Source organism: Neomonachus schauinslandi, chromosome 4, assembly GCF_002201575.2.
Source record: "Neomonachus schauinslandi chromosome 4, ASM220157v2, whole genome shotgun sequence".
NCBI classification, from domain to species: domain Eukaryota; kingdom Metazoa; phylum Chordata; class Mammalia; order Carnivora; family Phocidae; genus Neomonachus; species Neomonachus schauinslandi.
The window spans coordinates 161799971-161819679 of NC_058406.1; the positions used below are offsets into that span (position 1 = coordinate 161799971).

Consider the following 19709-nt stretch of genomic DNA (forward strand, 5'->3'; position numbering starts at 1 on the left):
GAATTTATATTGGTTCTATTAGATTAATTACTGGGGTGCAAATCATATAACAGATTTTTTTTTTAAGACTTTTGTTAGTAGCTTTGGTAAAAACTTTACAAAATAAAGTAATTACTTGAATATTGCCTTTGGGTACTACAAAATCTTTCAAAGAAGGATTATAAGAGTGTCTGCCTAAAAAGTAACTCATGTAAAATTGCAGTAGATGTTAACAACAAGATGCAACAGAGATTTATTATAATTATACCTGTAGGAGGATAGATATAAAATAAACAATTTAAGTATTATAAACATCCATGTATATTTTTATTTATGTAAGTATGTAACTGATTTGCATTACAACTTTATTATCTCTATTTCTGGGCCAAGGTGTACAAAAAATAAACTGAATAAAAACCAAGTAACTAAATTCTAGGAATGTTTTGCATTAAGTTTGCAACATATCCTAAACAACAGTCACAAATGCCTTATATGATTAATTATTCTGTATTATGTTTAACTATTTGCCATTAATGCCATAAGTGAATTTTTAAAAATATCTTAAAAGCAAGCCTTTGTCAAATGTCATACTAAATTTTGCTGTAGCATAAGAAGGTATTTTAGTACTTTACAGAATTTATGGCTTTCTTTATGAATAAGAAATGTAATTACAGTTTCAGAAGTACTATCTATATTACTCTCTGCATCTTAAATACTCAATTTTGCCATTCCTTTGTATGTTTGTGTGCATGTGTATTAAGGAAATGTACACACTTCATACATATACAACAAAGTCAAGCTCCAGGTAATATTTTCAGGAGAACATATGATATAGTAAACATTTTTATCTCTTGACAAGAGTAATTCCTCTCTTCTATATTCATTAGTACCTGCCTAAAATAACAATCTGGTCATATTTATTTGTTATGTACCATGACCCTTGACGCAACACAAGAAGGATTTGAAAAGCATTAGCAATATAGTTATAATATACTCTAGCTTATATATACAACTGTGTACATTGGTCCAATTTTTTAAAAAATTCCAATTAGTTAACATACAGTGTAATCTTAGTCTCAGGTGTGCAATTTAGTGATTCAACACTTCCATACAACACCCAGTGCTTATCACAAGTGTTCTCCTTAATCCCCATTCCCCCACCTCCTCCCCTCTGGTAGCCATCAGTTTGTTCTCTATAGCTGAGTCTGTTTCTTGGTTTTCCCCCCTTTCCCCCCCTATGATCATTTGTTTTGTTTTTTAAATTCCAAATATGAGTAATATCGTATGGTGTTTTTAAGATAAATTTCTGGAAGTGGAATGCCTGGATAATTTTTAATTTTGAAAATATTTTTAAATTTTTGAAGTATATATAGAATCACCCAAATTATTATATGCACTTGTATCAATAGTGTAAAAAATTTTTGCTTGTTTCACACATCTTCTGCAACATCATGCACCATCATTTTTTTTAAAGATTTTATTTATTTGTTAGAGAGAGAGAGAGAGGGAACACAAGCAGGGCAAGCGGCAGGCAGGGGAAGAGGAAGAAGCAGGCTCCCGCTGAGCAAGGAGCCCGATGCGGGGCTCGACTCCAGGACCCTGGGATCATGACCTGAGCCGAAGGCAGATACTTAACTGACTGAGCCACCCAGGCATCCCCATCATTTAAAAAATCCTTGTCAGTTTGTCAAAATGCTATATTCTTTAAATGGAAAAATGAAGGGGGGGAAATCGGAGGGGGGGACAAACCATGAGAGACTATGGACTCTGGGAAACAAACTGAGGGTTCTAGAGGGGAGGGGGGTGGGAGAATGGATTAGCCTGGTGATGGGTATTAAAGAGGGCACGTACTGAATGGAGCACTGGGTGTTACATGCAAACAATGAATCATGGAACACTACATCAAAAACCAATGATGTAATGTATGGTGATTAACATAACATAATAAAAAATTGTATTTTTCTATTTATTAAATTATTTTAACACATTTTTTGATATTTTTATTTTCACATGTGTTTTATTCATCACATCCATAAAGTCTATGAAAGGTTTTGTATTTTACTGTAAGTTACTAAAGTAAATAATATTACAAAACATTTGGAATAAAGAGAATAAAAATACTACAAATTCCACCACTCTGTTCTATATAATCATTTTTGTGTATTGTCTTTTATATTTTGTCTCAAATAAATATCATTTGCCTTGATTTTACTAGAGTGCATAATTCTGAATCTTAATACATGATTTACATTTTCTCATGGCCTTTATTCTAATATTTATTGATGATATATATATGCAAGATTTTTCGGATTGCTCTCAAATTCTTTCCAGTTGTTGCTAGTCATAATCAATTAGAAATATAAAATTGCAACATTACAATTGTGTGTTTTCTTTGATACTTTTATTTTCTTTAGGAAAAAATCCTCAAAAGTTAATAAATCAAGGCTATATATATTCTATGGATAAATCTGGATTTTTGTCAAATTACCCTAAAATATTATAACAATAAAAAACCTCTAGAAGTGTTTTAAAGTTCTAGTTTTGCTGCAAATACACCAGAATTTCATTTTAAAATAGGTGAAAAATGATGCTTTGATGTTAAATTATAATTTTCTTATTACTAGTTATGTGGAATTTTTTTCTATATGCTACAATTTTTTTTTTGGCTCTTCTGTATTTTCTGTTCATTTCCTCTGTCCATTCATCTACTAGAATCTCTTTTTCTAAATGATTTGTATGAGTTCCATCCATGAGAAAAATAATAATTCTGTTATACTTGCTATAACTCCTGGTTCTTTTTTTTTTTTTTAAAGATTTTATTTATTTATTTGACAGAGAGAGAGAGACAGCTAGGGAGGTAACACAAGCAGGGGGAGTGGGAGAGGGAGAAGCAGGCTTCCCGCCGAGCAGGGAGCCCGATGCGGGGCTCGATCCCAGGACCCCGGGATCATGACCTGAGCTGAAGGCAGACACTTAACAACTGAGCCACCCAGGTGCCCCACTCCTGGTTCTTTTTTATCCATAATGTACATACTAACAAAACAAAGTCAATACCACACATTTCATCTAAAAAACATTTTGCAGTTCAGCTGAACAAAGTGATGGCTTAGATATCACCCATGTCATATATGATATAATTATAGAGATTTTTCCTTTGGAAAATGAGAAATAGTCTTACTTAATGTTTTTTTGCTCAGCAACATTGTTTCTCGACTAGTTTCCCTATGATAGTAACTAAGCTGCAAGTCTCTCTTAATTAAGATTAAATTTGGTGAAGTTAAAGAAAAAAGATAACTATCTTTCCTAGAATATGGACACTAATTTTAAACATCATAAAAAGATTCTGAAATATAATCAATCAAGAACCTGTCAAGAAGGTTCTATTGCTAATTATTTCCTATTTATAAAAACCAATACATTTGGTATAACATCAAGTAAATTTCATAAGCACCTTTGCAAGTTTAGTTTTTGCACTAAAGTCATCTCAAAAAGAACAATTTAAATTTAAGGATAATTTTTCAGCAACACTTCATTTTCTAGCCAATCTGGTAAAGATTTAATTATGTTACCTCTGAGCCAGTCAGAATGATTAAGAATTTTACTCAAATACTGAAAAATTTTAAGGATTCTAGCTACTAGCAACTGTATTCTATAAATAAAAATCTCATATATATTTAGGCATCTTTCTATATTTTTCCTGAAAACTGAAACAGATCTTGAGGTAATGTTAAGAATAATCTATTTTTCCCCGATAGTGTCTATTATGTAAAGCACTGTGATAAAGGGGAAAAAAATAAACCCTTTTAACAAATATTTTTAACTTTTATAATTGAGATGTTTGTTATGACATGAACAATCTTTGTGCATAAATAGCTCATGAGAGATATTTTTTATAATTATTACCTATCATAGTTCTTTTATAGGATGATGCTTTTATTCCAAGGTTGGGGACAGGACGAATGGGCAGGAGTTATTTCACCCGTGGTAACCAACTGAATTTGGATACACATTAAATTCCAACACTTTTCAATATATTTAGTTTCTGCTTAGATTACCTTTGCATTCTGGTTGCCTTCCAGTCCAACTGCCATTGGCTAAACATGTTCTCTGTTCTGAGCCGTGAAGGATATAACCAATATCACAAGCAAAACGTACAGAATTTTTGGTTCTGAAATCACTTTCCTGTCTAGAACCATGCCCAGGAGTACCTGGATCCCCACATGTACCCGTAGCATCACCTGAAATTCAGTACAGTTTAAGTTAATTTATGTCATTAAACATCACCTATGTTCATGATTTATTTAATCCAACATTCTTGTAGCCTTTTGTTTTTGTGCATGCTGTGTTTTAATATGACAAGTTGACTGGGTAAAATCATGATTCACATTTCCCATCCAACTCCAGTCACAAAAATAAGCCTAAATGAAAAAGAAAATAGTTGCAGAGTATGGCGTTATTTTTTGTATCGGTGATATTTGGGCCTATTAAACAGGTTAAAGACATTTCATTAGTATTTCTGAAACCTGGCTAATAAACAAGTTAATGGAAAATTTATAACTGATAGTACTAGGAACTCAAATGACAACGGATGTATAAAACTAAAATTAAAAACTGGACTTGGTAATTTGCATGTTTCCTTCTTTGAATTTCCTAGTTGCTGAAAAACTTTTTTTGTTAAATTAGAACTGTAATGTTCAGGAAAATGTAAATGTCACAATATAGTATTTCCTGTAGCCTAAAATTTCACCCCCTGATTTTCTCTACCAATGGCCAATGACCAAAGATAAATGAATTGTATCTTTTCCAATATGAAAATATAAACTGTAAACAAAGATAAAAAATTCTGGATTAAGTTTCTAATAAGGATTTTGCTCATGATTAGGCGTTCATCTTTTCATTTTAGTGTTAAGGATTTATTCAGTCCCTTTATCGTGTCTTAAATAATTCTAATCACAATTGCCACAGTATTATTACATGTTAAGAGAGAGAGAGAGAAAGTTGGAAGACATATACGTTGAAAATACTGTCTGTCCAGATGCCTTTTTTGACATGCCCAGTGTATTTGGAATCCTTCTTTATACTTCCTCATTTTCATGCCACAGTATTATTACATGTTAAGAGAGAGACAGAGAAAGAGAGAGAAAGTTGGAAGACATATACATTGCAAATGCTGTCTGTCCAGATGCCTTTTTTGACATGCCCAGTGTATTTGGAATCCTTCTTTATACTTCCTCATTTTCATGATGAACCAAAACTTTAAGGTCACTATTTCACTTTTAAATATCTATGTGCATTTTTTCTTTGCAATTCAGTAGCAGTTTCCTAATACATTGGGATGTATGCATATAAGTTTATGTTTTCATGTATAATCAGTTATCTGAGTTAACTATGAGTTACTCCAAGATAAGAGTTTTAATTCTCATTAAAATAATTTTTATAGTCATATTAGAAGTAACAGTTTTTTTCAAATCTATAGATTAAATTTGAAGTCCCAGGCAGTCAGTTCACAGGGACTAACCACTAATCACAAGGAGATTCTGAAGTAAGTAACAATTTCATAACTTTTACTCCTAAAAGGAAAACAATGTAAACAACTTCTAGTAAGTCATCAACATGATCTCCACAGAGATAAATAATATAAAAATAATGCGCAATATATAAATAAAAAACAGGCAGAAAAATAAGCACCAACATCTAGTTGATGGGTAAAAACATATAAGTAGCATAGGGAGACAACACAGGTCTAAAATTTAGTTGATATTTTTTAAGAAAAGCAGTGGCTTAAACAGCTGATAAGACCTATCAAATTCTCTGCAAACAAATTATTAATTTTAAATAGCCTCAATATTCATTTATTATAAGTTAACTATTGGGGTTATAGAAACTCAGGAGTGATAGATAAATATCTTTCATAAAACTTGGCTTAGTTTAATCTAAAACAGTTAGGGCTTTATTTTAAAAATATGTTATTAAATAATCGATTGTATAGAAAGTTTAAAAGAACTGAACTCCAACTGAAAATCTTGAAATAACATTTTGTATCTGCTAAAATGGATCAGTTAATTTTAATGAACAAAAGCACAATACACACAGTAGCATCCTGAACGTAGTTAATTACTTACATAGCTACAACACAGCTCAAAACATACCTGTAATTTATCATCTACAAGATGAGTATTAACTTGTGCTCTGAATTTATATTGCCTTAAGAAGTATTCCAATAAATGTATAAACTATGTTGCAGCTTCTCTCATGAGATTTTTTAAAAAATGTATTATTTTATCTCTTCTTATTGTTTTGGGTATATATTCCTAATAATAATAATAATACTAATAATGTAACTTCCAACACACATTGTCCAATTTTCCAAGAGGTACCTGAACAATGAGGTTGTGATCCACTCCAATGGCCGTTTAATTGGCAAGTCCTTGATGACTGGCCTAGAAGGGTACGCTTTCCTGTGCAGGAATAGTGAACAGTGGACCCAAAGGTGTACTTCTCACCAGACAGGACTGCATTAGGAGGAACGTCAGGGTGTCCACAGTCAATCACTACAATACATAATTATTGAATATAAAATTTTTTTATATCTCCTATCGAACAGCCTGCACCATGTTTTATGAAATAAATCAGAAGTAAATTATCTGTTCAAATATACCTAGCCTCCACAAGTAAAAAATCCATGTGAAAGCTGGCCTATAAAAAATAAAATGGAAGTTGCAGTTACATGAGCCATCCTGTTAACCCACTCACCCGTGTTTAGCAGGAACACTGTAAGCAAGCATAAATGAGTCAGCATAAGTCTGCTATATGTGGGGGTGGTGAGTGTGTGTTTGTATGCACATGTGCATGGGTTTAAAGTATATATGTGCCTGGACAAGGATATGCAAGTTAGATAGAGGAGAGGAGTAATGTGGATAATCTAAATAAGGACCTACAATGCTATATAGGATTCAAAATGAGCCCATACAGAAATTAAAAGGGAAGAATTTTGAAGGTAAAGGAAAGGGAATGAAGATGGATATGTGACACACAATCTAATAATGCAGTCTAGAATAATTCCATTTCCAGCCAGTAATGAATAAATCATGCTGTACAAAGAAAATACTCAGTGGCTTGTTAACTAAAACACTACTAAGCATAGCAGAATCAGGTATCAGTGCATTGTCGAATTTTCTTTATAACCTAGAGGTAGCCTGGGAACTAACTGTGTACCACCTTTTAGTTATAACTTGGAAAAATACTGATTGCAATATGACTCCAGAGTTTTAAATGGCACATAAGGGGATATAAACGTAATAAAACCCTTGAATACTTTGCACACTACCAGAGATGCCATAGGAAATAAAGAAAGGCAAAAAGTATGAGAGCTAAGAAAATGTGAAGGAGTTCATGTTTACATGTCTTATGAAAGATTTTTAACTTGAATGCTATAGCCACACAGTCAAATAAGTGAATTACTCAACTATTAGACCACACTGTCTGCACAAAGAAGTGAAATACATTTTAAGAAAAAGATCAACAATTGAATTATTTGCTATAGAAGCTGAAATTTAATGAACACTGCATGAAGTTTTGTTTCTTCATTAGTGCATGAATGATGTCACAATATTTTCAAAAAATCCCACCCTGTAAACATAAAATACCTTTAACTAAAACATTATCATAAAATAATTTTATAATTTAGAAACTTAGTACAACCCTAAATTACTTGCACAATGATTTCTTGACACACCACTCCTTCAATCTATAAACTTCTTCTCTTTTTTATCATGGTTCATCAATTTTTTGAGACATAGCTATAGTTAAGACTTAATAACTAACTGAATATTTCAAATTCATGTTCATTTCTCTATGTTCTCACATTATTTCCTTACTACATGTGCTAATTTTATACACATCTGCTGCAATTTATCTTATTTATATTCTACAACTCCAACAAAACATATGACAAAATGCACTCAAATAAATGTTCACTGACTTGAAAGATGATGTGTATCAACATTTACTGCGTTTATATGTATATGTGTCTGTAATATGATAAATGTTTAAATCAGTAAGTTTTAAGTCACACATTTGTCTAAATCCGTAAGTATTCTAAAGCCCTGGTAGATGTTTACATTAAGACTAATATTGCCTTGAATGAAATTTAAAATATTAGTACAAAAGAAAATCAAAATGTAATGCCCCTTAGGTATGGTAATATCATAGACTATAACAGATGCTGCTTTTCATAGTCTATCTGCTTTATCAAAGCTCAAAATCAAAGAATCACATTAATATTAATAAAAAATGGCATTCAGGCATTGAATTGTCAGAATATAGGGGACCATAGTTTCAAAAAATGAAACAATAAAATCAAGAATTAAAGTAATAATTACAAACAAGATCCTTCTGATATATAGCTCTACATAATTTATAAGACAATAATAATCCATGTTGCTTCCATGGCATTTTCGCAAGGAAGAATTCACATTATCTACTTACTGATACATTCTGGTAAAGGTTTGTCCCACTGTCCATTTGGTTGACATATTAAAACCGAAGATCCAAATAAGAAATATCCAGGATTGCAGTCATAGAATACCACAGTGCCATAGGTGAAATTTCCATGTTCTATTTTACTTTCTCTTTTGGAATTGGCTGGAATTCCAGGATCAGAGCAGTTCACCACTAAACAAATGTCAAATTTTGGAAGTTATGTTTGGAATAATATATACAGACCTACATAGATTTCCATTAGAAATGGAGTTTCAAAGGTAAATTTAACCAAACAAACCGAAGATTCCAGGAATAAAATTAATACATGGGCTACATAGATAATAAAGTGAAAGCCATGTGGTTGAAAACATAGAAAAAAGGAAAACTTTTCTGCAAAAATTTTTGAACAAGAGTAACTCCGTAACTATTCTACCGAGTACAGATGTAAAGAATGATACCTTAAGCTATAAACCATAAAGCATGTAGAAAAATTATAACTTGGTTGTATTTTCTCAGACAGTATAAAATATATCATACCTCTTTGCAAATGGAAAAACAGCAAAAATCTCTTTAATCTGTTTCTATAGAAAAAAAAATAATAAAGAAGCCTCCAGTGTTGGCATCACAGTAAATGAGGACTCAGTCTCCCCAAAAATATGAAAAAATAAATGCCAAAGGTAAGTTCCATTAATCATAAAGCAAACCACAAGTAAAATGATCTAAATGACTTTCTCTGTGCAGTCATAAAATAGGTACAAGATAATAAAGCTAAGCAGTTAAAATAAAACTTGGTAACTTCTTACTAGACACATCGCCAGAGGCAAGGGAAACAAAAGCAAAAATGATCTATTGGGACTTCATCAAGATAAAAAGCTTCTGCACAGTGATGGAAACAACCAACAAAACTAAAAGGCAGTCTATTATATGAGAGAATATATTTGCAAAGGACATCTGATAAAGGGTTAGCATTCAAAATCTATTAAGAACTTATAAAACTCAACATCCAAAAAACCAAATAATCCAGTTAAGAAATGGGCAGAAGACATGAATGGACACTTTTCCAAAGAAGACATGCAGATGGCTAACAGACACATGACAAGATGCTCAACATCACTCATCATGAGGGAAATAAAAATCAAAACCATGATGAGATAGAGATACCACCTCACACCTATCAGAATGGTTAAAATAAACACAAGAAACAACAGGTGTAGGCGAGGATGCAGAGAAAGGGGAACCCTCTTGTACTGTTGGTGGAGATGCAAACTGGTACAGCCACTCTGGAGAACAGTATGGAGGTTCCTAAAAAATTGAAAATAGAACGACCCTATGATCCAGCAATTGCACTACTAGGTATTTATTCAAAGGATACAAAAAATACAGATTTGAAGGGGTACATGCACTCTGATGTTTATAGCAGCATTAAAAACAATAGCCAAACTATGGAGAGAGCCCAAATGCCCAACAACCAATGAATGGATAATTTTGGATGGATAATGGATAATATGTACAATGGAATATTACTCAGCCAAAATGAAATCTTGTCATTTGCAACAACATGGATGGAGCTAGAGTGTGTTATGCTATGTGAAATAAGTCAGTCAGAGAAAGACAAATACTATATGATCTCACACTTACGTGGAATTTAAGAAAGAAAACAGATGAACATATGGGTGGGGGAAGAAAGGAGAGAGGGAAACAAACCATCAGAGACTCTAAACAATAGAGAACAAACTGAGGGTTGATAGAGAGAGGTGGGTGGGGGATGGGCTAGATGGGTGATGGGATTAAAGAGGGTACTTGTTGTGGTGAGCACTGGGTGTTGTATGTAAGTGATGAATCACTGAATTCTACACCAGAGACCAATATTGCCCTGTATGTTAACTAACTAAAAAGTTTTTTAAAGCCCCCCCACCCAAAAAGTAAAACCTGCTAATTTTAACTTTTAAGAACATAAGATAAAAACTAAGGAAAAAGGACAGCAAAGCTAATGAGAGGACATCAATATTAAATCCTTCTGTTTTATTAGCTGAAAACATTCTATTATTCTGACCAAGTTATTTCAAATGTTGTCATCCATGCTCACACAGACACATTATTACCACGCCTTAAGCTGGAATATAATTAGACGTTTACCTTTGCACACTGGTGGAGGATGGCTCCACTGTCTGTTGGCCTGGCACTGTGCCTTTGTTGGCCCTTGCATAACATACCCAATATTGCAAGAGAATGTCACTACATCATTAAAGTTGAATCCACTGCCACTTGTTCTTCCATAAATTGGACTACCAGGGTGACCACAGCTAACAGCTAATAGCAATGGGTGGGGGAGAGGAGAAGCACAAAGCAGAATATTTGGTTATCAGTTATCACATGACAGTTACATTGAATCATTTCAAACGAAATGGAAAGAAGACCACTTTTATGTGAAAACATAAAGTACTTTTACTATTGCAAGGGAGCAATTTAGAATGCTTTCAAAATAGTCTAATAGAATAGAAATATTATATTAGTAAAGAGACAAATATTTATAATTGTGATCATTTCATGCTAGTGGTACAGAGATGTTCTTTCATTCTCTCTCTCTCTATTTTGTTTTGTTTTTGTTTTTTTGGACAAATACTGTAATTCAAAGAAATCTGGGAATGCTTGAAGTCCATGTCACTAGTTAGAAGCAGAAAGGAATGAAACTGAACCTATTTTCCTTTTCTAGTTAAGTTTAAGAATGGAAGGTCCATAAAGGCAGTTTTTTGTATTTAATTTTGAAATAGTTTAGTATTATTTATACAATTAATTTTTATGAATAGTAGATTGCCAAGCAAATTGTGCTTGAAGAATTAATGTGACTATAAAGTAAACAATAAAAATACTGCATGATGTAGCAGCATTCTCCTTACTCTTCTGAGATACCAATATGAACACTGTAAACGTGTTGATTTTACTGGCTTATCTTCTTCACAATTGATACTTGATAATTTAGCACAATTTTGTTTAGAAGTAATGTATCAATTAGATAAATTATTTAAATGTTTTTAGGGTTATAGTTCTATTCTAGATTTTATGTACTGCTAAGCTTTTCCCAAACAACTGTATTTCTGTGAACTGTTTTACTGCATCATCTCACTCTATTAATCAAAGCAACTCCAGTAATAGTGCTTCATAACTGGGCACAGTGAAAAACCATAGTCACTTTTAGTACTTTTGAAATGACCCAAGAGCAGTTATTTTTCAGCTGTATTGTTAATGTCAACCTACTCATTTGGAAATTTAACTGCATCTTATTCTTGTTAAAATTATCAATAAAGAAACCAGTTTTACCCCAAGGGCCAATTTTCTTTTATAGTCTCAATTACTCAACAAAAAAAACAGTGGTATTAGTTGGCTATGCCTGAATATAGATGAAATGGAAAAAAATTTAGGACAGACCCAAGCATAATGTGCTGTCTTTAAATCATCAGTCTGTGTGAATATGCACATGCACACGCACATACACACACACACCCCTTAGAAAAGCAATATTAATTATTAACTCTATGGTCCATTATTCTATTAAATTTCAACACCTGGAAGTATTTTCCATGAAACTAGAACTTTAATAAATATGTTTTGTTTGAATAAAAATTTGACAATGAAATCTATAAATATGGATGTAATTAGTCACCGAATAAATGAAGTATTTCCTGTGAATCCATGCTAAAAGTCCCATGCATTATTTATCTGAAGCCTCCAGAATGCCTATAGTATGATCATAAGATGTTATAATTACAGCATATTTACAGGTTTATTCTCATTTTCTAACACCAATTTTGATATAAATGTCAGTAATTGTGGATGGAAATGATCAGGAGAAAGAAAAAAATACGGAACACATTGATAATTGCCTTTCTAGTCCAAAATAAGACAGACTGTGATGTGAAATACTGTGTACTGGTGGAGATTAAGTGGATTAAGCAAAGTAAAAGAATTTTTAAAACTATAAGTAAGTAAAATAAAATAAAAGTATTGAATATCAATATTCAATTCTATTCTTACTTTTGTGCTATTATATTCAAATTAAATGCACAGTGGGCAAATCTATGCCATACACATAGAAACCACAAAGCACAGCAGCTGTATTTAAAAAATAATAACAAAAAACTTTTATTTTACATCCCACTTTATTCTTCATGTGAGAGTTCATAAGTAAATTAACTTAAAAGGTCAGATAGATATCTTTTGAACCAGTGAGAAATATTATTGAAACAATTCCCAAATTACATAGTGTTACACAATTTTGTATGAATTTTAAAATAGTGAAAAGAGTGCTGTAAAACAAAACTTTAAATAGATTTTAAATATTTCATATAAACTTTTATGAAAAAATACTATAATTACATCAGCTCTGTATATGTAATCTTGATGGATTTAAGAATAAGATGGATTTTGAAGCTAAAAGGAAAGATAATTATAAACACCTTTAACCATTCACTTTATGTATAATGGAATTAAGGCCTAGAGAGATTAAATGACCTGCATTAGCACATATAATTAGTAATGGAACTGAAATGAGAACAATAGTTCTTCATATCATGTCTAACAAGTTTTTTCCCCACTAATTACACTCCATCAGGATCTGATTTTGATATGACAGCCACAGCATCGTAATTATTAGAAAAAAAATTATCCAAAGTATTTTCACTATAAAAAGTTTCATAATATCACATTATGAAAATACTGATGCTGCTGCACATTGGTCTCAAGGAATCAAATCCTTGTAAGTTAACATTTGTCAAAAATATACCTTCCACATAAGAATATGCATTTATAAATATTGTATATTCATATTAAATACTAGAATAGCTGAACTTAATTTCTTGTCTTTATGATAAAACATAAATAATAACAGACATTCCAATATTTTCTTCCACTTTTTTGGTTTTATGGATGGTTTTATGTGTGTGTTTGTTTGTGTGTGTGTATCTTACCTAAGAAAAAAAATATGGGTAGTTATATGAGACCAGAGGCTTCTAATTACTTCTGTCATGCTTACTTACGCACACAGGATGGGAGCTGACCAGACCAGTTGTGATCCTGTTGGCATATTCTTACTGAAGAACCAATTAATCGAAAACCAGGATTACACTGATAAACAACTGTGTCTCTGTATCCATAATTTTCTCCAATGACTTGACCATTCACAATGAGCTCTGGAATTCCACAGTGACCCGCTGAAATGGGTCAGAAAGTAATATTTTTAATATTGTGATTTAAGTTTTATTTTTGTACTTATATACATATATAACATTACTAAACTTTTAAAGTTTATTTATAAGCATGCTACAAATAATGCAAACATGATAATATGACATAAAGATAACTACAAGATACTCAGCAAAATGCCAAATATTTGGGATTTAAAAGAAAATGTTATTTCTAGTAACACTTGGGTCTAAAAGTAGTTAGAAAACATTTCAAACTGTGTAGAAATAAAAATATATCAAAATTTAAGGAATGCAGATAAATCAGTGTTTAGTGAAAAGATTTATAGTGTTAAACACTTTTATTGGAAAGGAAAAAAAGATACACAATCAATGAGTTAAGATTCCACCTTAAGAAGAGGAAAAAGAAGAGCAAAATAAAGCCAAAGTAGATGAAAGGATATATTGCAGATAGTTACCGAAATCAAGGAAATAGAAAATAGAAAACCACAGAGGACATTACCTAAGCTAAAATGTCTTTCTTTAAAAATGGCAAAAAAATTGCTAACCTCCTAGCTAATTCTATCTAGCATACACAAAAAAGACCAAAATTACCAATAACAGAAATGAAGTGATACTACTACAAGCTTACAGAAATTAAAAGGATAAGGTAATATGAAGGACAGTTTTATGACAATACATTTAACAGTTCAGAAGAAAAGGGCATATGCTTTAAAAATTGTATACCAAAACTAACACAAGATAAAATAGAAAATATGAATAGTCTTTCATTTATTAAAGTACTTGAATTTTTTTTTAGATTTTATTCATTCATTTTAGAGATAGAGAGGAAGAGCCTGTGTATGCACTCATGGGGCAGGGGAGGGGCAGAGGGGGCAGGAGAGGGACAAGCGGACTCCGCACTGAGGTGGAGCCCAATCTATTACATGTCCCGGAGATCATGACCTAAATGAAAACCAAGAGTCCCAAGTTCAACCTATTGAGCCACCCAAATATCCCCCCCACACACTTTTTTTTTAAATAGGCTCCACACCCAGCATGGAGCACAGTGTGGGACTTGAACTCATGACCCTGCGATCAAGATCTGAGCTGAGATCAAGAGTCAGATGCTTAACCAATTGAACCACCCAGGCATCCCCAAAAGTACATGAATTCTTAAACAAAATCCTTCCCACAAAAACCACTCAGGCTCAAATGTTTTTACTGTTTTAACCAAATATTTAAGTTAAAAAAAAATATACACACTCTTAGAATAGAAAAGAAAGGATTACTTCTTAATTTGTTTTATGAGGTAATCACAGCCCCAGTAGTAAAACTGGAAGACATTGAAAACCAATATCCATCATGAAAATAGATGCAGAACTCATTAAAATTTTAGAAAACCAATCTAGAAACATACATAAAATCAACCACTGTAATTTGACAGAGTGAGATAGTGACATATTAATAGAGTGAAGGGGGAAAATATGATTACTTCAATAGATGAAGAAGAAGCATTTGGCAAAATTCAGTACCAATTCATGATGAAAACTAACAATGCATTTAGAATGTAAGGGAAATTTTCAACCTGATAAAGACATCTGCAATATTATGATTTATAGTAGGAAGTATGTATTTGGTCTTGGTCCCTGTTTCTGGCACAGAGCTCCTAAAACTCTTGGAATTTCCTAAATGATAAGAAAAAAAATGTGTCTTGTTACGTTAATGAGGTGGCTTTGAGATCTCACGTAAGTATGTAGGCTGGGTGCCAATGGAGCCAACCATATGATTAGAAGGTTGAAGCTCCAGGGAGGAGAGAAAGACTGGAAGTTGAATTAATTGCCAGTGGCTAATGATTTAATCAATCATGCCCAGGCAATGAAGCCTCCATAAAAAACCAAAAGCACAGGGTTCAGAGAGCCTCTGGGTTGGTGAACACAAGATTTAGGAGAGTGGGGCCCTCAGAAAGCATGGAAGCTCCGCACCATTCTCACATACTTTGCCCTATGCATTCCTTCCATCTGGCTGCCTGAGTTACATCCTCTTGTAATAGACCCGTATAGTAAGTAAAATGTTTCTCTGAGTTCTGTGAGCCACTTTAGCAAATTAATCAAATCCAAGGAGGGGGTCATAGGAATCTGTGATTTAGAGCCAGTCAGAAGCACAGGTAATAGCCTGGGCTTACGACTGGCATCTAAAGGGGGAATGGAAAGCAGTTTTATAAGACTGAACTTTTAGGGGCACCTGGGTGGCTCAGTTGGTTAAGCATCTGTCTTTGGCTCAGGTCATGATCCCGGGCTCCCCACTGAGTGGGGAGTTTCTTCTTCCTCTCCCTCTGCCCCTCCTCCAGCTTGTGCTCTCTCTCTCTCTCTCAAATAAATACAATATACATTTTTAAGATCATTTATTTACTTGAGAGAGCGAGAGAGAGAGAGAGGGAGCACAGAGGAAGAGGGCACAGAGGGAGAGGGAGAGACTCCCTGCTGAGCAGAGAGCCCTACTTGGGGCTCAATCCCAGGACCCTGAGACTAGGACCCAAGCCAAAGGCAGATGCCTAACCCTCAAATAAATAAAATCTTTAAGAAAAAAAAAAGACAGAAACTTTAACCTAAGGAATCTGATGCTGTCTCCAGGTAGACAGTGATAGAATTGAGTGGAATCATAGGAAACCCAGCTGGTATCCAGAGCATTGTTTATTGTTGAGAATTGAGTCTCCAGATGCCAAAAGACATCTAAGAAAAAGCTCCAGTTAACATATTTACCAAAGAAATACTGAATTCTTCCTTCCTCACGTAGGGAATAAGACAAGGATGACCACTCTCACCAGTTCTATTTAACATTGTTTTATTGGCCCTGTGCAGTACAAACATTAATACAAAGGAAGAAAGAAAGCATAAATTTGGAAAACAGAAAAGTAAAACTATTCTAAGCTCAGATGATACATATGTGGAAAATCCAATTTTAAGAAAATCCTAAAACTAATGATTCAGCAAGTTTTCAGGATACTAGATAAATATTTCAAATAATTATATTTTATATATTAGGAACAAACAATTAATGTGAAAATGTAAATTAAATGAAAAATGTAATTAAAAATGAACAATTTCACTTATAACATTAGAAACACATTAAATATTCTCAGGAATAATTTTAGCAATAGACATAAATGATCTCTATGCTAAAAATACAAAATATTGCTATTGCAAAAAACTGAAGACCTAAATAAATGAATAAATATACTAAATAGAGTATGCTTATTAATGTCAAAGATTCAACATTGTCAGATGCAAATTCTCCTCAAATGATGTATGGATTCAATGTGACCTAATCATAATCCTACTAGATATTTTTAAAAATAAAAATTGATAAACTAAGTCTAAAACTTATATGAAATTGGAAATATACACAGTATCCAAAGTTATCTTGAAAATTAAGAAAAATTTGAAAGATATACATACAAAATTTCAAGGCTTATTATAAAACCTATTCAACAAATAGTGCCCTTCTAGAAAAAAACTAAACCTCAATTTTACATCATTCATTATACATACAAGAGCAAATTAAAGATAAATCCTAGATATAAAAGTAACTCCAAAAACTATAAAACTTCTAGAAGAAAATATGAAAGAAAATCTTTGTGACTCCTAGCCGAGTAAAAGTTTTGTAAACAAGACACAAAAAGCAATAACCAGAAAAGATAGACTTTAAAAAATTTAAAATTTCTGCCTATTAAAAGAAGAAATAAGTAAGCAAGTCACAGGCTGCAAGAAAATATCTATAAAGCACATAATAATGAAGTCCTTACCACCAGAATATACAAAGACTCCTACAGTTCATAATAAAAGCCAATTCAATATAAAAAATACTTCACCAATTCACAAAGGAAAATTTACAAGTGGCCAAAAAGCTCAAGAAACTGTACTCTATCAGTAATCATCAAGACAATGCGTATTAAAATGTTATAAAATACCTTTATGCACCCAATGGAATGGATAAAATTAAAAGACTGGCTATACCACATGCTGGAGAAAATGTGAGACAAGAACTCTTCCAGGAATTTTACTCCTAAATCTTTAAGAGAAATGAATACGTATGCTCACAAAAAGATTTTTACATGAATATTCATTGCACCTTTCTTCATAATAGCCCCAAAACTGGACAAGGGTCAGGTGTCTATCAATAGGGGATTGACCAACATGTGGCATATTCATATAATGGAATTCTATTCAGCAATTAAAAAAAATAGTGATACACACACAACAACATGGAAAGAGAATGAAAGAAGTCTTACACGGTATATAATTTAGAATTCCAATCGTAAGGATTTCTAGAAAGGGAAAACTAACATATGGTAAAAAAACAAAACAAAACAAACAATTATTGTCTCAGGGTTGGAGGGAGTTGCAGATTGGCTGTACAGGGCCATGAGGAACCTTTCCAAGGTAATAGTAATATTGTATAACTACAAAGTGGTTTAAGTTAGACAGTTACACACATTTGACAAAACGCATCTCATTTTGTGTTTATGATATATACATTCCATTGTATACACATTTTGCCATGGTAAAAAGGAATCAAGAAAAGTAAGCAAATATTAAACTCTTGGTAATGATATGCATGCTGAAATGTTAAGCAAAAAAGTACAATGAATTCTGCACGTTACTTTTAAATACATCCAAAAAAATGAACTGATGGATTGATAGAGGCTTGAAGGATAGATAGATATGTAATAAGCAAAAATGACAAAATGTTAATTGTAGAATCTAGGTGGTGGGCACAGAGACACCCACATGGCAAGTGTCACAGTCAGGTGTTTCAACTGAAAAACTGAAAAATTCATAATAAGATGCTGGCAGACTAGGAATAAATGCACTGTATTTAGAGAAATGATCATAAGCACATACTAGTGGCCATTATTAGCCAAAAGTGTCTGTGGCTATAAGAACAAGTTTTTTGTTTTTTGTTTTTTTCAAACATGAGAATGACTGGACTACATTAATTCTTAAAGTCAAGTTCAAGCATAAGATTCTAGGATTTGCTTGTTTGGCAATTGCATTTTCTTTCTACCCACATCCTTCGGAGTTTATATTAGATGTCAACACTACATCTTCTGCAATGGATGGTGATGCTGTCTTCATAGACTGAGAGGCAATGTTTTCTTATAAATCTTCCTGTTATACCTTATCTCTTCAGAAAACAGAATCAGGATTCTAAACAGGTGAATAAAACCACTCTCTATATACAGTATTCAATAAATAATACACAATACACAATAACAGTTCATCAGGGCAGAGAGCCACAAAATATAGCATTTCAAATTTAGATTACATATACATTTTCAAGTTTATATGTAAACTAAATAATCTGTAATTGATATCTGCATAACCAAAATCAGTTTGGAACTATGAAAAATATTTTGATTATTTAATCCTATATAAATATATAAAGACTTAATTTTGTACCATTTTTTTATATAATAGTCTTATGGCATATTCAAATATACATGCTCTTATAAAGAAACCATTGTTGCTAGGCTTCCAAGTGTACTTATTAACAAATATACTTGAGAGGGGAAAAAAGGATTTTAATCAAAACCTGTGGCTATACCTTTTTAAGTTTTAAATAATGATTGCACTAACATGAATATGCTCAAGTTATAAGCAAAACAATATGTATCTAAATTGTTAAAGTATAGACTTTTCTGCCTTGCCTCATATTCTTAAATAGAGTAAATATTTATAGACAAAACACTGTCCCATCTAGCAATACCCTGGTTGATAATAAACAATGATACTTAAATTAGTAAACAAAAAGATTATCTCTTGTTCCCAACAGACAAGTGAATAATTATTAGAAAAATTTTCATTATGCTTAATTCAGTACTTGCTGTCATATCTTGAAATCATTTTGGAGAAAAATAAATCATAAATCATACCATTATCTTAATATTAAAAAATTTATTGAAGTCTTTGAAAAAAAGATAAAGCATAAATCATTATATTCTTTTAATAATAAAGGAGGAAGGGCAAAAAGAACTAGCTAGTTCAGTTTCTTTAACTGAACAGTTTTTTT

General features: G+C 32.3%; 1 protein-coding gene across 3 annotated transcripts in view; it reads right to left on the reverse strand.

Moving 5' to 3' along the window:
- The window catches only part of CSMD3 (CUB and Sushi multiple domains 3), a 1204765-nt gene that overhangs the window by 47661 nt on the left and 1137395 nt on the right, over positions 1-19709 (reverse strand). For all 3 annotated transcript variants that reach the window (XM_044914284.1, XM_021688378.1, XM_021688377.1), the window contains 5 exons: positions 13494-13667; positions 10597-10770; positions 8467-8652; positions 6357-6530; positions 4035-4217 (listed from right to left, as the gene is read on the reverse strand). In XM_044914284.1, coding sequence (XP_044770219.1) covers positions 4035-4217; positions 6357-6530; positions 8467-8652; positions 10597-10770; positions 13494-13667 — 891 coding nt within the window. The remainder of the gene's footprint in view (positions 1-4034; positions 4218-6356; positions 6531-8466; positions 8653-10596; positions 10771-13493; positions 13668-19709) is intronic.